General features: G+C 37.6%; 3 protein-coding genes across 5 annotated transcripts; 2 read left to right on the top strand and 1 right to left on the bottom strand.

Annotated features, from left to right (window-relative positions):
* Positions 1–2259: 2259 nt before the first annotated feature.
* LOC116186982 (malate synthase, glyoxysomal) lies at positions 2260–4955 on the top strand. Its single transcript, XM_031515546.1, has 4 exons — positions 2260–2834; positions 3005–3330; positions 3691–4021; positions 4127–4955. Exons 1-4 carry the CDS (start codon positions 2445–2447, stop codon positions 4784–4786), a joined length of 1707 nt encoding a protein of 568 aa, XP_031371406.1. The 5' UTR covers positions 2260–2444; the 3' UTR covers positions 4787–4955.
* A 6219-nt stretch (positions 4956–11174) lies between these two features.
* On the top strand, positions 11175–15785 carry LOC116187602 (cyclin-dependent kinase 10-like). 3 transcript variants are annotated; one of them, XR_004152110.1, is made up of 7 exons: positions 11175–13048; positions 13143–13278; positions 13372–13463; positions 13612–13723; positions 13827–14345; positions 14428–15314; positions 15482–15785. XR_004152110.1 is itself a non-coding variant. In XM_031516426.1 (5 exons), the coding sequence occupies exons 1-5, from the start codon at positions 11700–11702 to the stop codon at positions 13938–13940; spliced, it is 1803 nt and encodes a 600-aa protein (XP_031372286.1). In that variant the 5' UTR covers positions 11175–11699; the 3' UTR covers positions 13941–15463. The 3 variants fall into 3 exon arrangements, 1 of the variants encoding a protein (XP_031372286.1); XR_004152109.1 differs by lacking the exon at positions 15482–15785 and having other exon boundaries at positions 14428–15463; XM_031516426.1 differs by lacking the exon at positions 15482–15785 and having other exon boundaries at positions 13827–15463.
* Positions 15786–17141: 1356 nt separating this feature from the next.
* LOC116187604 (4-coumarate--CoA ligase-like 9) lies at positions 17142–19047 on the bottom strand. The gene has a single exon (XM_031516429.1). The coding sequence runs from the start codon at positions 18673–18675 to the stop codon at positions 17572–17574; it is 1104 nt and encodes a 367-aa protein (XP_031372289.1). The 5' UTR covers positions 18676–19047; the 3' UTR covers positions 17142–17571.
* Positions 19048–19597: the final 550 nt, after the last annotated feature.

The raw sequence follows: 19597 nt of genomic DNA on the forward strand, positions 1-19597 counted from the left end.
AGTCGTAGAAAAGAAGACCACATGTATGTGATGTTTGGCTGAGATGATCCCACGTGTGAAAGGCCCACCAGGACCACCGCATCATCCATCCATCATCACCAAATCAAATAAACCAAAATGCACCTCCCAAGGTGGGCACGGATATCAAGAACCTTCCCATTATCCGCATAGAATTTTCCAATTATTTTCCTCAATAAAAAAGCTACAAAATATAATTTATAAAGAGAGTAAAAATAAGCATTTAGGTCCATAAATAAGAAAGCTTTTTCCATCACTTTCATATCTGGCACTGGCAGACATAATTTCCACAAGTTGGATGCTTTTTTTTGGCTCCAATTGGATCCTTGCATGTTGCATGTAGCAATTACGCCTCTGCTGTTCCAATTTGGTCTTTGCATGTATCAATAAGGTACTTCTTGTTTCACTTGAGTAACTCACAGACGAAATTTATATCAATTGGATCCATTTTATAACCATGAGGTCCTCCTTTTCTGATCCAATAGGGTCCATGTAAGTATCAATCAATGAGGGTATATTATTGCTTCATTTAGGTTCTTTAAAATGAGGTGATGGCAGTGGCTAGCAAAAGCTCCCACAGACAGAGGAGAGGAAAGAGGCGAGTTGAGGTTAATTGAAAAATAAAAGATTAAGGTTGGTCTGTTCGAAATTATATGTTTCGGGGTCTAAATAGGTCTCCGTCCAATACGTCAGAGTGTCAAATAGATCTTATCTAAACTTGAAGGACGTTGGACAAGATGACCTCTGCATCTAGGAGACTGATATGAAAACTTTAACATCTTCTTTGGATGAAAGGTTATGAAGGTTTGTGAAGGGACGAGTCATGAAATGATTATAACAACTAGTGTTTGGCTTTTAAATTTATAAGAAGGAAGGGTTATGGAGGGATTACTAATCCTAACATAGCCCCTCATAAGTAATCCCTCCATAACATTTGTATTCTAATCTCACTAATTTAGATTGTTAAGCAAAAATAAGAAAATCAATCATTGAGATAACACTATAAAAAATAATCAGACGTCAAGATTTTTTTTATTTCTCACACTATCACACTCCACCATTTAATAAAGTTTAGAGTAAACTAACAATTTACTTCTCGAGAGATTAATGTTACATCAAATTAGGTCTTAAGAAATTTTTTACATCGAATTAGATATTGACAGATTAAGTATATATCAGATAACCCATTTTGTCTGTTTGTCGTCCAATAGTGGACGAAAATATTCTTTTTTTATATTATTTTTTACTTTGACCTATTAAATGTACATAATATTGCACATTCTATCAAGGAGTTTTATCAAGTTTTTAATGGCAGACAGACGGAAGGGGCAATACGATATACATTTAGTAAGTCAAGATCAAAATTGATGTAAAAAATTTCTTGAGGTCAAATTTAATATAATACCAATATCTTAAAGGGCAAATTATTAGTTTACTCTAAAGTTTGTCAAAACAGACATTAATGCCTTGTTTGGTTTGTGAGTGTTATTTTAGAATCACAATTATAATTTAACTCTACCTACTACAAAACAAAATAACTCATACAAAGTCAAAGAGTGGGCCCTATTTATACCACTTTTTTCCACAACAAAACAACATAATTCATACAAAATCAAAGAATGGACCACATTTATACCACTCTTTTTCAAAATCAAAATCAAAATCTGATTTTAAAATTCTAATATAAAACCAAACGTAACATAAGGGTCCAGCTGACGTATAAGGAACGAAACTATCAAGAACCCAAGTGATATGGTAGCAAATGACTTGAGTGATAACATCAAAGAAGGTGTGGCGCAGTGACACGACCTTGCCTGACAATTAAAAAATTTCAGGTTCAATACTTAGTAGAATTATTCATACCTCTTTACTAGCTATTATGATTTATATTTAATTATGTTTTGTTATTAATGCTGCGTTTGGTTTCAAAGTAGAATTTTAAAATCAGATTTTGATTTTGAAAAAGAGTGGTATAAATGGGGTCACTTTTTGACTTTGTATAAGTTATTTTGTTTTATTGTGGGTATAATTAAATTAAAGTATGATTTTAAAATCACATTGTGAAACCAAACAAAATATAATATTGCCTCCAAATCTATCAATTCCTTTTTCTTAATTGTAATTCAGGAGCGTCATAATTTTTTCCCGTGTATTTAATAGTGAAACATATGGCTCTCACAATTTGTGGGGCATATATTTAGGTTCCCAACATTGATAATTTTAATGCTATGCCATCTCCATGCGCACATAAACCCATAGAAGTCTAAATAAAGACCATAACGATAACGCTCTCCATATCTATCGCCTCGCCCCATCCCCATCCCCACCCCCTACCCCATTATTTCTATATAACAGCTCTCGGCTCCCCCACCACCTTTTGCTAAACGCTAAGTAACATTCTCGAATATCTCATTACAGCTTCCACGATGGACCTAGGTACCCAAAAGACTTACCCGGCCTTGGTGTCCAAGAGGATCGGTTCCTATGACGTTCCTGAAGGAGTGGAAGTTCGGGGAGGATACGATCCCGAGTTCGCTAGGATACTCACCAGGGATGCCCTCCAGTTCGTGGCTGATCTCCAGAGGGAGTTCCGGAACCATATCAGATATGCTATGGAGTGCCGAAGGGAGGCCAAGAGGCAGTACAATGAAGGCGCGTCCCCTGGTTTTGATCCGGCCACACTGTACATCAGGGAAGGGGACTGGACTTGTGCCCCTGTCCCGCCAGCCGTTGCCGACCGGAGGGTCGAGATCACTGGCCCTGTTGAGAGGAAGATGATCATCAATGCCCTTAACTCCGGGGCTAAAGTTTTCATGGTGAGTAATAGATATATATTAACGGTAACTTTTAATTTAAGTGTGCACCGCCCTCTATATGTTGACTGAGCTTAATGGGTTTCGGTGGTGTCGGTTTGACCCCGATCAAGAGCAGCTATCTCTTTAATTATATGATTAATTTCATATCCTGAATTCCTTATTTCTGTCAGGCCGATTTCGAGGATGCCTTGTCTCCGAGCTGGGAGAACCTGATGAGAGGGCAAGTGAACCTGAAGGATGCTGTGGAAGGGACCATCACGTTTGATGACAAGGCCCGAAATCGAGTCTACAAGCTCAATGATCAGGTCGCCAAGCTCTTCGTGCGCCCTCGGGGCTGGCATCTCCCTGAGTCTCACATCTTCATTGATGGAGAACCTGCCACTGGTTGCCTTGTTGATTTTGGTTTCTACTTTTACCACAACTACGCAACCTTTCGCAAGACACGGGGCGCCGGGTTCGGCCCCTTCTTCTACCTCCCCAAGATGGAGCACTCCAGGTAACAGCTTCCGTTTATTATAAGTCACCTCCGGTTATAACGTACCTACTCACAGATATAGTATATCGAGGAGGATCGAGTTATATGTTTTGTTGCAACTCCGCTTGTTGCAACATAATTCCCCCCGTAACTTTATTGATGTGCTCTCCTAGCTCGAGCTCTAGTAGATTGCCATTGAAGGCAGCAGTTTGATCTATGCTTGGATTATAGTCGGGTCATATGTATACTTCAAATGCAAAATATATTGATGAGGAAAAGATCGAATTCGTACGTAATCCGTATATTAAAGTGTTTATCACTGACCTATAGTTGTCCAACCCAGCTCGACCTGAAGGTATGTATTTGCATGCTGTTGGGCAGGGAGGCTAAGATATGGAACAGTGTGTTCGAGAGGGCGGAGAAGAGGGCAGGGATCGAGAAAGGAAGCATCAGGGCGACTGTCCTCGTCGAGACCCTCCCAGCGGTTTTCCAGATGGACGAGATCCTGTACGAGCTGAGGGACCACTCCGTGGGCTTGAACTGTGGGAGATGGGATTACATCTTTAGCTACGTCAAGACCTTCCAGGCCCATCCCGACCGCCTCCTCCCTGACCGTGTCCAAGTCAGCATGGCCCAGCACTTCATGAAGTCCTACTCTGATCTTCTCATCAGGACTTGTCACCGGCGCGGTGTTCATGCCATGGGAGGCATGGTATATATAAATGGACCTTTCCTTTTGTTCAAATCAATTATTTTGCATCGTATGATCATGCACGCGTTTCTTTTCATTTAACTCGAAAGTTGTGATCCAAAACAGGCAGCTCAAATCCCGATCAGGGACGACCCCGAAGCGAACAATGCAGCTCTAGAGCTGGTGAGGAAGGACAAGCTGAGAGAGGTTAAGGCAGGCCATGACGGGACCTGGGCGGCTCACCCCGGGCTGATCCCAGCCTGCAATGAAGTTTTCACCAACCAAATGGGCGGGGCACCTAACCAGATCGACACGACGAAGCGAGAGGATGCTGCTGGTCTGACGGAGGAGGACCTCTTGCAGAGGCCGAGAGGGGTAAGGACGATGGAGGGGCTGAGGCTGAACACGCGAGTAGGGATCCAATACCTGGCGGCGTGGCTAACGGGGACGGGATCAGTCCCCCTGTACAGCCTGATGGAGGATGCAGCCACGGCCGAGATAAGCCGGGTCCAGAACTGGCAGTGGCTCAAGTATGGGGCAGAGCTGGACGGGGATGGGACCAGGGTGAAGGTGACACCTTGCCTGTTTGGGAGAGTGGTGGAGGAGGAGATGGGGAGGATCGAGAGGGAAGTCGGGAAGGAGAAGTTCCGTAAGGGAAGGTACAACGAGGCCAGGAAGATGTTCATCCGCCAGTGCTTGGCCCCATCCCTGGACGATTTCCTGACCCTCGATGCGTATAACCATATCGTGGTTCATCACCCGACGAATGCTCCTTCCAAGCTCTGAGCAGCTTTCCAATTTAAGCATTTGCTTTGGCTTTTGGTTGTTTTTTTTTTTTTTTTCCAGTTCCTTCTCCTCCATTGAAGTGAAATAAATTGTATGGATCTTCATGCATTTGTATGGGGCACTGTTTCAAGTCTGTCTTTGGAATAAGTCGGGCTGAGAGTTTTTTTTTTTTTAATCCAAGATCAGCGCCCCCCTTCATTTTTTAATAATAAAAGGATCGAGTACATACGCGCAGACCATGTTACAAAGATCGAAAAAGACAAGCACATAGGCCAAAACACAAACCCAACTAGCCTTAGTTACGAGCTACGGAACTAATAAGGAATACAAAGGAACATCAGTTAAGTATACCAACGTGTGTTAGTTGAAGCGGTTCGACTTTAAAAAGGTCTCGAATTCGAGTTTTTGTGAATGTAAAAAATTAATACTGTGAGAGCTTTATCTTTTAATGGATTGATCCAGCTTGACTGAATTGATCGGGACTCAATTGGACTTTAGTTCAGACCCAGAAAAGTATACCCCAAGCATAAAGAAGCTTCTCCTCGGAGTCCTTGACAATTCTCTGCTCGAATCCTTTGATTCCCAGTACACGAGCTCAAACAGAACTATGTATGGATTGCTAAATCCTTTCCCTCGAAAGATCCTCACCCTGTGCTTTCCCCTTCAGGTAGCTGATAGCCCAGTTGAGTTCATAACTCCAGTCACCAGCCCTCCTCATAATGCCGCATTTCGTCATAATTGCAGTCCATAGATCCTTCACAAAAGAGCATAAGAAAAAGAGATCCTTCACAAAAGGACATCAGGAAAAGAAATGCTCTTTGCATTCAATACCCGTGCCACAGAACTTACAAGAAGTGTCTACAGTAGGATTCCACTTCAAAATCTTGTCCATTGTACTGAGCTTATTATTTATAATGAGCCAGCTCATAAAGCAGTGTCTGGCTATACAAGGGTTAAACGAAACCAGCTTGTACCAACTAAACTAACCATTTTCATTCCTCAAGGGCTGAGAGTAATTGAAAAAACACACACACACATATATAAATATATAAATAAATATATATATATATATATATATGAAAGCAAGTTACAAAATTGATCCAACTAGATGATCTCAGAACGTTCCGTTTCTAGATGGAATTTTCTAGGTTTTTAGAGTTTTTAAAATTTTAAAATATCTTTTATTATAAAGTTAGCAACAAAATCTTTCGAAATTATTTTCGATTGTAAAATTTCATTTAAAGAAGAAAAAAATATCATAAAATCTATTGGATACTATGGTGATCTCTAATTGGAAGTAATATGAATTTTTTGAATGAAATTTTCTAGGTTCTTATTTTTCATAAAATATTTTTTAAATATATATCATCATAAAATCCGATTTCTTGATTTCTATAAGTTCTATAATTGATATAACATAATGTATTTGAAATAAATAAGAAGATTTTATTATATGTATAGATATTATTTAATAATCTTGAATTTTTGAAGTAAAAATTAACATTTCATCACATCTATATCTATATCTATATATACATATATATATATATGTGTGTGTGTGTGTGTGTGTGTGAAAGCAAGATGCGAGGTGGGCCTGATCAGATGGTTTCAGAATGCTCCGTTTTTTAATAAAATTTTCTAGATTTTTTGAGTTTCTGAAATTATAAATTATCTTTGATTATAAAATTAGCTAAAAATCTTATGAGATAATATTTCATTTAAAAAACCGAAAATACCATAAAATTTTTTGATACTAAGGTAATCTTCAATTGAAGGCAATATCAATTTCTAAATGAACTATCTAGGTTTTAAAAAATTTTAAATTTTCTGAATAATTTTTAATAAAAAACATTTTTTCAATATAACTTATTATAAAATCTGATTTCTTGATTTATTTAATTTTTATAATTTATATATTATTTAATAATCTTGAAAGTTTTAATATGAAAGTTAATATTTTATTCTAGATGATCTTAGAATGCTCTATTTCTGAATAAAATTTTCTTGATTTTTTGAGTTTTTTAAAATTTTAAATTATATTCAATTATAAAATTAATAACAAAATCTTTTGAAATAATATTCAATTTAATAAAACCGAAAATACCATAGAATCTTTTGGTTAATACGATGATCTCCATTTAATACAATATAAATTTTCTAAATGGAACTTTCTAGGTTATTAATTTTCGGAATTATTTTTAATAAAAAATATTTTAAAAAAGATATCTCATCATAAAATATGATTTCTTGATTTTAAAATTTTTATAATTTATCTATTATTTACTAATCTTGAATTTTTTTTAAAAAAATAATATTTCATCACATAAATATTAACATGAAAATAAGTATATATTATTATATATTCATACATAATATAGATATATTAATATATGGTTATGTGGACAACTTTTAGTATATATAATAAGAAAAATTATATATGAATTATATAGTTTTATAGGTATCTATTTTTTAAAATAGATTAGATTATATTTTATAGATATATATGGAATTTTCTAAATTGTTTTGAATTTTTTACTTTCGAAATTATTTTTAATAAAAATATATATTTTTAAAGATATCTCAGCATAAAATCCAAATCTATATAATATAATCTATTTGAAATGAGTGAGAAGATTTTATTATATATATAGATATTATTTAATAATCTCAATTTTTTTAAAATAAATATTAACATCAAAATAAGTATATATATTAGTATATATTCATACATGATATAAAATATGTTAATATATGGTTATGTGGACAACATTTCGTATATATAGTAAGAAATATTATATATATAAATTATATGTTTTTGGAGATATCTATTTTTATTTTTAAAAATGGATTAGATAATATTTTATAGATATGTATAAATGATATTTTCTTTTCAAAAAACAAATCAGATTTGTTCACCGAAAAAAGAAAATAAAATCAGATTATATTTTATCTATATTTTGTATGATATTTATAAATATGAATTATCACATGCATAAATAGGAGCATACTCAGCTCTCAAAAAATACGTTTACAAATAGACAGAAGCTTTGGAAATTATATCTCTCTCTAGATGCAAGTGAGTTCATTAAATTGATACTTTGATTTTTCTCTCAATTTTTATCGAAATTTTTCATTCTTTTATTTTTCTCTAATTCTTTACTTTTTTTTGTATTTTTTTTAAGATCGGTGATATGAGTTTCATCTCTCGAAAGTTATTGCTACCCCCTATACATAACCTCTTAGAAAGTAAGTTCTTGTACTACTAAACGCAAATATTGTTTGGTTATTTAATTATTTCTATTTTACTTTTGATTTTCCAATCAATTTTTATTTTTAATTAATTATTTTTCAAATTGGTAGAAATATTCCGTGCAACACACTGGTTTCACGGCTATCACGGCTAGTATATATATATTGTTGGGTACTTCAAAGATCAAGACATGGTATCCATAACCCAAAGACAAGCATTACCGGAAAAAAAAAAAAAAGATCAAGACATGGTATCTTTCAAGATCCATCGATCAGATACAAAAATATATATTGAAAAATAATTTATGCTAGTTTTTTAAGTATATATATATATATAATTTTATTTGGACATGGGATTCCTGTCGGTTTATCTTAGGAAAAATATTTTTTAAATATTATGCCAGACTAATTTAAATGGATCAAATTCGTTCTAGAAAAAAAAATCATTATTCAGAATCTGTTAGACAAAAAAAATGATTAGACCGACAAGTTTTTAGTGGACAAACTTTTCCTTTCTAATTCAAACTCAAAATTCACCAAATGCACCTCAATTGCAGTGCCATCATCCAATGTAACTATAGGCTCCAGAATATCCGTGATGCAATGCCGAAAAATTAATAATAGACTGAATCCCTAATAAAACATCTTTTTATTTTTCTTTTGTTTTTCCTTTCTTATCTCCCTTTTTCAAGATTATTCATTTTACCATTATTTTTTAATGGCCAAACAATTTTTTTTTTCAAATCCCTGTAATTAGACCAAAAAATATTCCCTGTAATTTTTTCAGTTTTGCCAATGTTTTGCAGTCACTTTTAGAGAATAATTTTTTGTTATTGTTTTGCAATCAAATTTTTTGGGCCGGGGAAGCCCTGAGCCGTTGGGAAATGGAAACCAAACAGGGGCGCTCCAGTCCACTGGACAGGAGACGAGAAGAGGAGGCCGCGGTTTATTCGAGTCTCAATTATGGGGTAAAAATCACAAGTATCAAGAAGTACGGGGGGCAATAGTATAAATAACATAACAAATTAAGGTTATGTTTGTTTGGACTTCAAATTAAGCATTTAAAGTTAAGTGTTGAAAACTTATAGTTTTCTAGGGTTATATTTATGTCCCACTCAATATTTACTTTACTTTTTTTTACAGTTTGGCCCCATATTTTTTAATTCAATTATTGAAATAGGAAAAAAAAAGAAGAAGAGGATAAGACAATATCGAAGAGGATGGAGAGGGAAGGGGGCGGTGGTGACCCCGATACTAGCCACCACTGTCCTAATGGAGATAGCCAGCAACCTCCAAGGCCACTACCGCCCTCAATTGTCTCTCTGTTTCTTCGAAATCATCGAAGAAAGAGAGGGAGATTTGGGGCGATAGTGGCCTCGATCTCATCTACCACCGTCCAGACAAGGTCAAAAAAGTTTTAGGGCACCGTTGTAAATAAGCTAAAAGTAACTTCTGCTGAGCGAATAAGAAACTATAGAACTTTCAATGGTTAAGTAGGTTTTGAATTACTTAGGATTTGCTTGATAACCTAAATTAAGTGCTGAAATTAATTCGTCAGCACTTAATTAGATTTGACTTGTTTGGTAAGTGTAAATAAAATTGACTTAATTGATTAAGTTAAGTCAAATTCAACACTGAAAAATTAAATAGAAAATTTTTGCTTATTTTCTCACTTAATGCGCTTAGCTTAGGAAAACTTTTCAATACTTACAGCGATACCCTTGAACTTTTTTGAATTTTAATTTTGGTCCCATTTCCCAAATTTTCCATTTGGTCCCATCCCCCCTTGGATTTGAGGAGGGACGAAATCCAATCAAAGGCAAGGGGCGGTGGTGGCCCCCGATTTCGGCCACCAACACCGCAATCGAGGTCGTTGGCGATGTCATGAGTTGATGGTGATCTCGCCTGAGCGGTGGTGGCTGGGATCAGAGCCACCATCTCTTGGGAATCATGGTTCGACCCCCCTCAAATCAAAAGGAGAGACAAGGGTCAAACCCCAATTCCCTAGCGGTGGTAGCGCCAATCCTGGCTACCATCGCATAGGCAAGGTCGCCGCGCGACCCTTGACGTTGTCGGCTACCTCGATTACGGTGATAGTGGTCGAAATTGAGGGCCACCACCTTCCCCTCCATTTTCAATTGAAACTGAAACCCTCGACTTTTTTGTTTGCGACTTTCATTTTTTGAATTTTAAAAATTAAATAAAATGTTGGCAAAAATGAAAAGAAATTAAAGTACTAGGCATTTATCTAAATATAATTTCAGTCTTTATAATTTTCATCAACCAAACACTTTTCACTTAATCAATTAAGCACTTATTCTATTTATATCTTAAATTTTCAGCACTTAAAATTAAATCCAAATAAACACAACCTTAATGATTCAACCCTTTTTTGACTAAATCGTTAAGTGTTATATTATCAATCAAGCTTTAATTCCATTAGGTGCTAAAAAATTAATTTCAACACTCAATTGAAGTTATCAAATACAACCTAAGACCACTTGACTGGGCAGTGGACACCGCCTCCTATATATTATAATAAAAAAAAGGACAAGCGCCCACCACCAACAATAGAAAGGGCTATGTTGGGGAAAACGCGTTCCCAATCTATATATAATTATAAAAGCTAAAATAATACGTCAGATAATGCCACGTAGGACGTATATGGGTCGTGATTGAGTGACTTTGAAGTTTTCACCCATCATAATGCGAAAAATGACGTAGTATCATTGAGTCATTTCATCATTATAGAATTTTAAAAGTTTTTCAGTTACTGAAGATGAAAAAGTCATCTAATATAATCTTAAAAATAAATTTTTTTAAAAAAATTATTTTTTTATATGCATTCTTATCATATTCACATTAACAAAGCAGAACCTTTCATACTATATAAATCACAAAAACCTATTTTTTTAAACATAAAAATATTCAGTTAACTATTTTATAATACATCATCGATTTATTTGAGAATCAAAATTAATAACTTTAATTGAAATAAAATTAATAAAAAGAAATTATAACTAAATATCAACCTTTTTATAACCAACCAGATAATATAGTCATAGAGGAATCTTATGCCGTGAGTGTTCCGCCGTCTTTTCAATACTAACGCGCTCGTAAACGCGTCCCTTCATCTAGTTATATACACATATACCTGCAGCTTCCTTTCAAACCCTCACGCGTTCGACGAAGATTTTCAGCCACTTCATTCCGTCAACCCTCTCACTATCTCCCTCCCTCCGCCCGCCTATCAATTTCGATCGCCGCTCTATCTCCTCTCGATCTCCTCCGGTAAGCCTTTCAATCCCCGTGATTTCGCAGGAGAGACGTGCGGAGGCATCGGGTTGTCTGCTCTAGGGTTCTTGTGACTGGTCTGATTGTTTCTGTGGCTGAAATGCTATTCTTCTTCTTTGATCGATTTGACGATAATCTCGTTTGTGTGTGATTGAATTCTGCCTGCGTGTTGAAACAACGACGTCTCTCTGTTGATTGCGGTCTTTGTTCGTCCAAGCCGTCGATAATTTTAGGGTTTTGGGGGATCTGTCTGATTTGTCTGTGGTATTGAAAGGAAAAACAAAAAAAGTGGGAGTGCATTAGTTTTTCCGGTTAGGATCTGTGTTTTGAATCCGCAATTTGATTGAGGGGAGTCGTGGTTGCAAATTATATGGCGACAGGAAAGGTCGACGTTTCTCGGAGATGCAATTATTATAGTCCTTCAGGAAGGGCACGTGATCGGCGCCAGCATGAGGTTAGCCAAAGAAATCGGCACTATATCCCCTCAAATGCCATTGAGCACCAGAAGTTCCCAGAAGGGAGAGAACAGTTGCATCATGAGAAGAAACGGAAGTTCTCCCCTATTATATGGGACCGAGAGGATAATCAGGCGAAGAAAACTCCAAGGTACGGAGAGGAGGAGGCCAAGGTAGTGCCAGAGAAACGAGTTGTTCCGGCGAGCATTATTTCAGCCATCGTTAAGTCTCAATCTGAGCCCTCATCTGACGTCTCAGATGGATGCTTTTCTAAGTCTCCTGCATCGAAGCAGCTGGGCCCTGGCTCTAAGCTTCTGGTCATGTCACCTCAGAAGCACGACCAGAAGGAGGATGTGGAGCACAGTGTGGTGGAGGATGGGGAATTGGTACAGGAAAGGAACCTCTTAATGTCAAGGTGGGCCTCTGAAGATGAATCCCCTTGGGACAAGAGTGTGCCCGATGAGGATGAAATGTTTGAACTTAAGGATGGCTCAGGCACGAGTACTGAGTCTGGGGAGTTTCGAATTGGGCGACCAGATCATTGGCCTGGATCCTCTGGAGAGTTTGATGGCAGTTGTGAAAGCCAGAAAGTTGCCAAACACGCTGGTCTCACAGAATGTCCGGCTACCTATGATGATTCAGGCGACTATCTAAATCAGTCAGACTCACGAAGTGATGAGGAGTCTTCCGAGATCGAAGAGTCTTGGTCTTCTTCACAGGGAAGAGTAAGCATGCTTAATTCTTGCAGGAGCGTCTTTGAGTTTGAAAGACTGAACAGAATTAGTGAAGGCACCTACGGTGTTGTATTTAGAGCAAAAGAGAAGAAGACTGGGGAAATAGTAGCATTGAAGAAGGTAAAGATGAGCACAGCGTATCCAGAACTGGGCTTTCCCCTCTCAGCGTTGAGGGAAATAAACATTCTTCTGTCTATAAATCACCCTTCCATTGTAACTGTTAAGGAAGTTGTCATGGATGACCATGATAATGTATTTATGGTCATGGAGTACATGGAACACGATCTGAAGGGGTTGGTGGAAATGAGGAAACGTCCTTTTAGTACCAGCGAAATTAAATGCTTGATGCTTCAGCTGTTGGATGGTGTGAAATATCTTCATGACAATTGGGTGCTTCATCGAGACTTGAAGACATCAAATCTTCTCGTGAACAACAAGGGTGAGCTGAAGATATGTGACCTGGGATTATCACGGCATTATGGGAGTCCATTGAAGCCCTGTACTCCTGTGGTTGTCACCATGTGGTACCGGTAAGCTTCTGATATTATGTGTATGCATAATATATGTTCCCAGGATAAGATAATGTCTGTTTTGAAGCTCATCTTGTGACTTCTCCTCTTTCAGGGCACCTGAACTGCTATTGGATGCCAAGGAGTATTCCACAGCAATTGACATGTGGTCGGTGGGATGTATTATGGCCGAGTTGTTAGCAAATGAACCACTATTTAAGGGAAGCAATGAACCGAATCAGCTCGACAAGGTATTGTTTGTCACTAGTTTTTCCACTTGTTTCTTCTGATCCTGCCTGTTTTGATGCTAACATTTTTCTCTTTTTCAAATCAACTTGTTGCAGATTTTTAGGACACTTGGTACACCAAATGAGAAAATATGGCCTGGGTTCTCTAAATTGCCTGGGACTGCTAAAGCTAAATTTGTTAAGCATCCGTAAGTGTTCTTCTACAGATATTTTTCCTCATGACTATTCCTCTCTCTCTCTCTCTATTTATTTTTATTTTTTTTGTTGGCCCAAATTACCTCTGTTTTGAGATTTTGATAATTGCCATGTTTAAAAGTTTGTTTCTTGATTCTACAGGTATAACAATTTGCGGAAGAAATTCCCTGCGACATCATTCACAGGATCTACTGTGCTGTCTGAATCTGGATTTGACTTGTTGAACCAACTTCTGACCTATGACCCAGAGAAGGTACCCCTTCAGTAGCTTATCATTCCATACTTTCACTTTGTTATGCAGTTAAACATTTTTGCTCTTATTCGTAATATTGAAGCTTTTTGTATTTGTCATGCAGAGAATAACTGCAGACGAAGCATTAAATCACGCATGGTTTCAGGAAGTACCTCTTCCAACCTGTAAAGAGTTAATGCCCACTTTCCCTCCCCGACATGCAGCAGCAGGCTTGTAGCTTACCTGATGATTGGACAGGAAGGAGCAAATATCTCTACCATGCCTCCAAAAATATGTTTCTGCCTACTAACTCTTTCAAACCTCCAATTTTTAGGTGCCTGAAAGGGTGGCAGCAGTGTGAATTGATCGTGATATGTGGCGATGAGTCTGATAATCTCTAAGTTCTTATCATCCACCTTGCTACTATTTCATTCTTTGGTGAACCATTAGAGGTTCCAATCAGTGTAAATAATCTTAGACGACACAAAAGATGATGTTCGAACATTTTATGATTTTCGTCTAAAGAATTTCCTTTTAGTTTATCTGAATATGTTCACTTAGTTTCTTGAATATTGCTCAGATAGAGGAAGGTGTCATCTTTGGTGTTTAATGCATGGATTAAAGGGGTATTCGAAATTTCAAGGTACCTGATTTGTTATACAAGTTGATCTTTAAATTTGTTTTTCCGATTGTGGGTGAGTGCTGATTTTTGTCCTGTGATGAAGGTGCTCCTTGTGGCTTTCTTTTATTTGGAACAGTTTCAGTCTATCCGCAGGGAGAGACGAAGTTCCTTTTGCGGTATGGTTCGACCACCTTAGTACTTCTATGACGCAATTCTTATGTTATCATTGATCTGCGATGCTATCATGGAACAGTTTTAATATCTTGCAACTTCCCTGGCGTGGTCAAATTGTTGAGTGGTACGAGTCCCCTCGTCTTTGATTGACTGTGTTGCACATATCAACTATGATAAATGTTGTCTTATCTTTGTGCTCGGACTTGTTATTCTGTTTTGCTTAATGTCGAGTTGGGCCACTGTCAAGGGAATAAGCATCTCTGCACAGGTGGACAGGAAATTTCTGGCCTGTCGAGTTTTTTGTTTCGCTTGGTAGTCTTTCAGTCCGCGTCTTGATGTTTGCTAGAGTTGTCCATTTTATTATGGTGGCTCCATGGGCATGGGTCGCTTAATGATATTTGTGACAGTATTGCTTTAAGTCTGTTCAAAAGTAATATTTTCTGAGGATCCGTTTTGACAGAACGACAGAGATATCTTTAGCAGTTTTAACTTACCGTATTACAACTCTACATATCTGCTTCTATTTGTATTCTTTAATCAAAAGGGTCGCGGATACAATGTAGATTTAACTAATTTCATTGCAGCTTGTTTTCTTTAACCGTGCGATGATGTAATTGAGCTGTAGTTATTTTTCTGTCTTAAGAAACTAATGTGTTGCTGCAAAGTTTTGCTCGGGGTTAGTACGAGGTACGTAATGGCCTTCTTGCAGCACATTCCAGCACCTCTACTGTGAGGGGAACTCAATGCCCTTGCTAGGGAGAGAAGGTGCAAATTTGCGGTGGCATTTTTGAATGTTTACGGGCCTCTGCAAGATATGTATGTATCTTTTACTTTCTCGCAGACGTTACTGGTAGTACGTCCAGCTATAGGTCTCGATTGCCTTTGACATGGGCACGAACTCTTGATGTATTGGTGGACCCTTATTTAATTTTTATTAAAATAATATGATATGATGCCTTATTTTATTTTTTATTTTTACCCAGAGAAAGAAAATTGAAAGGAGGCATAATATTAATGAGCTAGCGAGAAATGGAGTGGGCTTTTAAGATGGGGAGGAGATCTGACGCAGGCCACATAACTGACCGGGCCCCACGGGAGTCCTAGGCTCGGCCCAGAAATTAATACAACATTATATTCGAAATGGAATCATGCATTGTGTAGAACTTTAAGAAAGTTTTCAGTTAGGTCCTGTAATTGTATTTGTGTTTCTAAGCAAGAAATCCAACCGGGAAATCATCAACAGCTAACACGGACTCCCAATAAAAAGCTAGCAAAGCATTCATGTCATCAGTTAAGTTTTTGTGAGAATTTGTCCTTGGGTGATGTCAACCAACTGACCAGTATGATCTTAAAGCATGTATATTATGTGGGCGGATGCATTTACTTATATAATATGAAATGAAAAACAATACTATATAATACTAATTATGAAAGTGCAACTAAGACTTTCCTGATGATATGTATATAGATAACAATCCAAAAATCTCTCGTGATAATGAATGAATGAATAGCTAGAGTACGCATAATCATCCGTGGTGCTGTGTTCTTTTGTAACCGACAGGATTATTGTTGTTATTATTATTGTGGACAATGCTCACTGAATTTTCGGTCATGGTCCAAGTACAAAACACTTAATTCTCTTTGTACGAGAGTTTTGAGTGTTGTAAAAAAACATTTTGTACAATATTTTTATACAAAAGCCACAAGATTTTCGATTTTGTAATAGGTCCATGACTGAAAATTCAGCCACGGAACCCAAGAATTTTCCTATTCTTATTTGTTTTGATAATTATCATATTGAAAAGTAGTCATTAATTACTTTTCCTTGCTATAACAAAGGAGAACCTGCCTCTCTCTCTCTCTCTCCATATATATAATAAAAGAAAAAGAAAAAAATATACTTTTATTCCAGTAGGTTTAATGACTTTTCTATGTTCAACCTATTTCTTATTCGGCCCAACGACCAAATATAACCTTATTGTCCTTGAAACCTCGCAGCAAGCAAAGGCTTAACATCCACAGATACTATTCGGCTCCTCTTCAATTGCGATCGGGCTTTTTGATGGGCCAGCTTTGGTCCGAAAACTGACATGGTTTTAGTTAGATTGACTTGAAGGACCGTGTTTGGTCCATTTTCCATTATAAAATGCTAGACTTTGGGGTTGGGGCCCTCTCATGTGACTTGGGCCGAAGAAGATCAGCCCCGGCCCGGCCTGGCCTAGTCACAAACATAAAACTTCCACGTGGAACCATTTCATTATTTGAGGGCTCGAGCATGTAAAGTTGTTTCCTTGGCAAGGCATGAGGTGATATCTGTCTCCCAAAAGATATTGAATGAGAATGAGTGTTATTTATTTGCGATCATCGAATATTTTCTTTTGCATGGTTCGATCCAAAACCACAGATAGCTCGCCAACAAGTCCCCACTACTAATCTAACCAAAAGATGACGGAGGCTCGGCTCAGCTCAACTCAACTCAACTAGCGGAACAGTACATGCACAAGGAACAACCCCCGAGAAAAAGGGAAAAAAAAAAAACTGTGTAAGCACCGACCCGATCTTTTCTCACATACTACAATCATCCACTCTCAACGATCTACAGTCTTCTTCTACACACATGGGTAATTCTGTTGGCATCTTAGCTTGATCCCGTGTACACATCGTGAAAATCCAAACCGGAGACTTGTGTCACCCCGCCGCTTTCTCAGATCAGATGGAAATGTTTGCTTTTTGTTCGGTTACCCGTGCACGCAGGGTCGGAAAATGCCACCTCAGTTTTTTTCTCTTTCTCTTTTATTTTATTTTTTAGGTAAAATTGATGGTATTGTATGCGATGAAAATGAAACAAATTGGGTTGTCTCGTGAAAATTATTAAAAAAAAAAATCGTACTGTATTGTCTAAAATTCCCTATTATTTTTATTTTATTTAATTATTTGGATTCCATCATAATTATTTGATGTCAAAGTGTCACGTCAGCTTTTTGTCTATCTTTTTTATTTTTTTTTACGGAAAATAGATAGTGTGTTATTATATGGTGAAAATATTATGATATATGCTTTCTCGTGAAAATATTCACAATATCATGTTATAATTATATATATATATATATATATGATGATCAAATTTCAGCTTCCTTTGAATATGTGTCCTACTGCGGCTCAGTTTGATGAATTTCCTCATCAGTTCCAGAATCCGAACTATATTAGTATGTTTCATCTCATGGGAAGCATTTCGAGAAAACTTCTCCACCGCCCTGAGCATCGCCTCAAATTCGAACCTCTGCATCCAAATCAAGGTCTCCTCCTGCACGAAGCTCCTGATAAGCACGAAGAAGCCATAGGAATGGAATGGAGGCAATGCAAACAGACACACAGCTCGTGGTGTTTGCTGCTCGGCGGCAGCAGGCCGAGCATGGTAGCGTCCGGCGATCATAGAGATAAGGTTCCGGTGAGTCATCAGCACCCCCTTGACCCGGCCGGTCGGGCCGGAGGAGTAGAGTATTGTCGCAGGATCGGATTGATGGACTCCATTGACATTGCTCATCAGCGGCAGAGATGATGATGGTGAATGTGATGAGGTCGCAGAGCCAGAGCTCGAGTCATCTTCAGCGTCCGGCGGGTATACTAAGTCACCGGTCAACACAACAGACTCGAACTCGGGCGAGTCAACGAGTACTACACCGAGTCGGAGTTTATAATTAGGAGGCAGCTTGGAGGATGTCGAGGAGGTGGCGAAGGCGATGGAGGGGTTGCTGGTACGGATCTGGTGGGCGATCTCCGAGGCGGAGCTCAGCGGGTTGGAGGGAGAGACAACCACGCCGAGGGAGAGGTAGATGATGGGGACATTGAAGGAGGGAGGGAGGAGGATGAAGGCGACGTCGCTCTTGGAGAGGCGGGCCCGGAGGTGGAGGGAGAGGGAGTTGGCGAGGCGGAGGGTCCGGGAGAAGGTAAGGCGTTGGTCAGAGGCGGCGTCGATGATGTAAGGGGAGGAGGAGACGGAGGGAGGGAGGAGAGAGAGGGCGTAGTCGGTGACGGAGAGGGGATGAGGATGGGTGACGGGAGGGAGAGGTACCTGGGGACGAAGGCTGTGATAGGTTCTGGTGTCGGAGCAGAAGCCATTGCTGGGGTTTACATGGGGATGAGGATGCGGGGGAAGGTCGTCTCCAGCTCGAGCCATAATATAATTAATATGGGAAATGGAAGTGACACTGGGAACTGGCGCGCATATATATATATATATATGTCCACTAACACTTTGGTCTTTTAATTTTTCAATTATTATCACTTTACTACCTAAATTTTTAAAATTGAGAATTTGATCATTGAATTTTCAAAAATTATAATAAAATGGTCTTTTTAGGGACCAAACTATTGAAAAAATGGCTAAAATGACCATTTTGTTATGATTTTTGAAAATTTAGGGACCAAATTTTCAATTTTAAAAATTAAGATAGTCAAGCGTTGACTATTGAAAAATTAGAGGATCGAAGTATTAGTGAACTCTATATATATATATATGGAAAAATGGGCAATGGAACTGGAAGGTAGGAAGGGGAGAGTATGATTATTTATGATATATCATTAGTATAACTAGATGATAATTTGCGAGTTGCGCGGGAAATATTTTTAATATTTCATGATAAGTAATATTAAAATAAAGTGCATTATGAATTTTTATTCAAGAAAATATATCGTCGATTAAAATCGTTTCACTAAAAAATTGAATGAGTTAAGTAGAAAACTATATTTAATCAAGAATGAAAATTTTATGATGCGTTTGGTTTGTAAGTGACATTAATCAGATTTTGATTTTGAAAAAGAGTGATATAAATGGTTATGTATGAGGCCCACCATTTGACTTTGTATGAGTTATGTGATTTTGATTTTGAAAAAGAATGGTATAAATGGGAATCACCCTTTGACTTTAGATGAGTTATTTTGTTTTATTGTGGGTAGAATTAAGTTAAAGTAAGATTTTAAAATCTCACTTTGAATCCAACGGAGCAAATATCCTAAATATATTTCGAGAAAAAAGGAAGTACCATGCAAGTTTCTCAAGTATAAGAGAACACAACACTTAATCACTGGAAAAGAAATTT

This window comes from Punica granatum, chromosome 8, assembly GCF_007655135.1.
Source record: "Punica granatum isolate Tunisia-2019 chromosome 8, ASM765513v2, whole genome shotgun sequence".
In the NCBI taxonomy this organism is placed as follows: Eukaryota; Viridiplantae; Streptophyta; class Magnoliopsida; order Myrtales; family Lythraceae; genus Punica; species Punica granatum.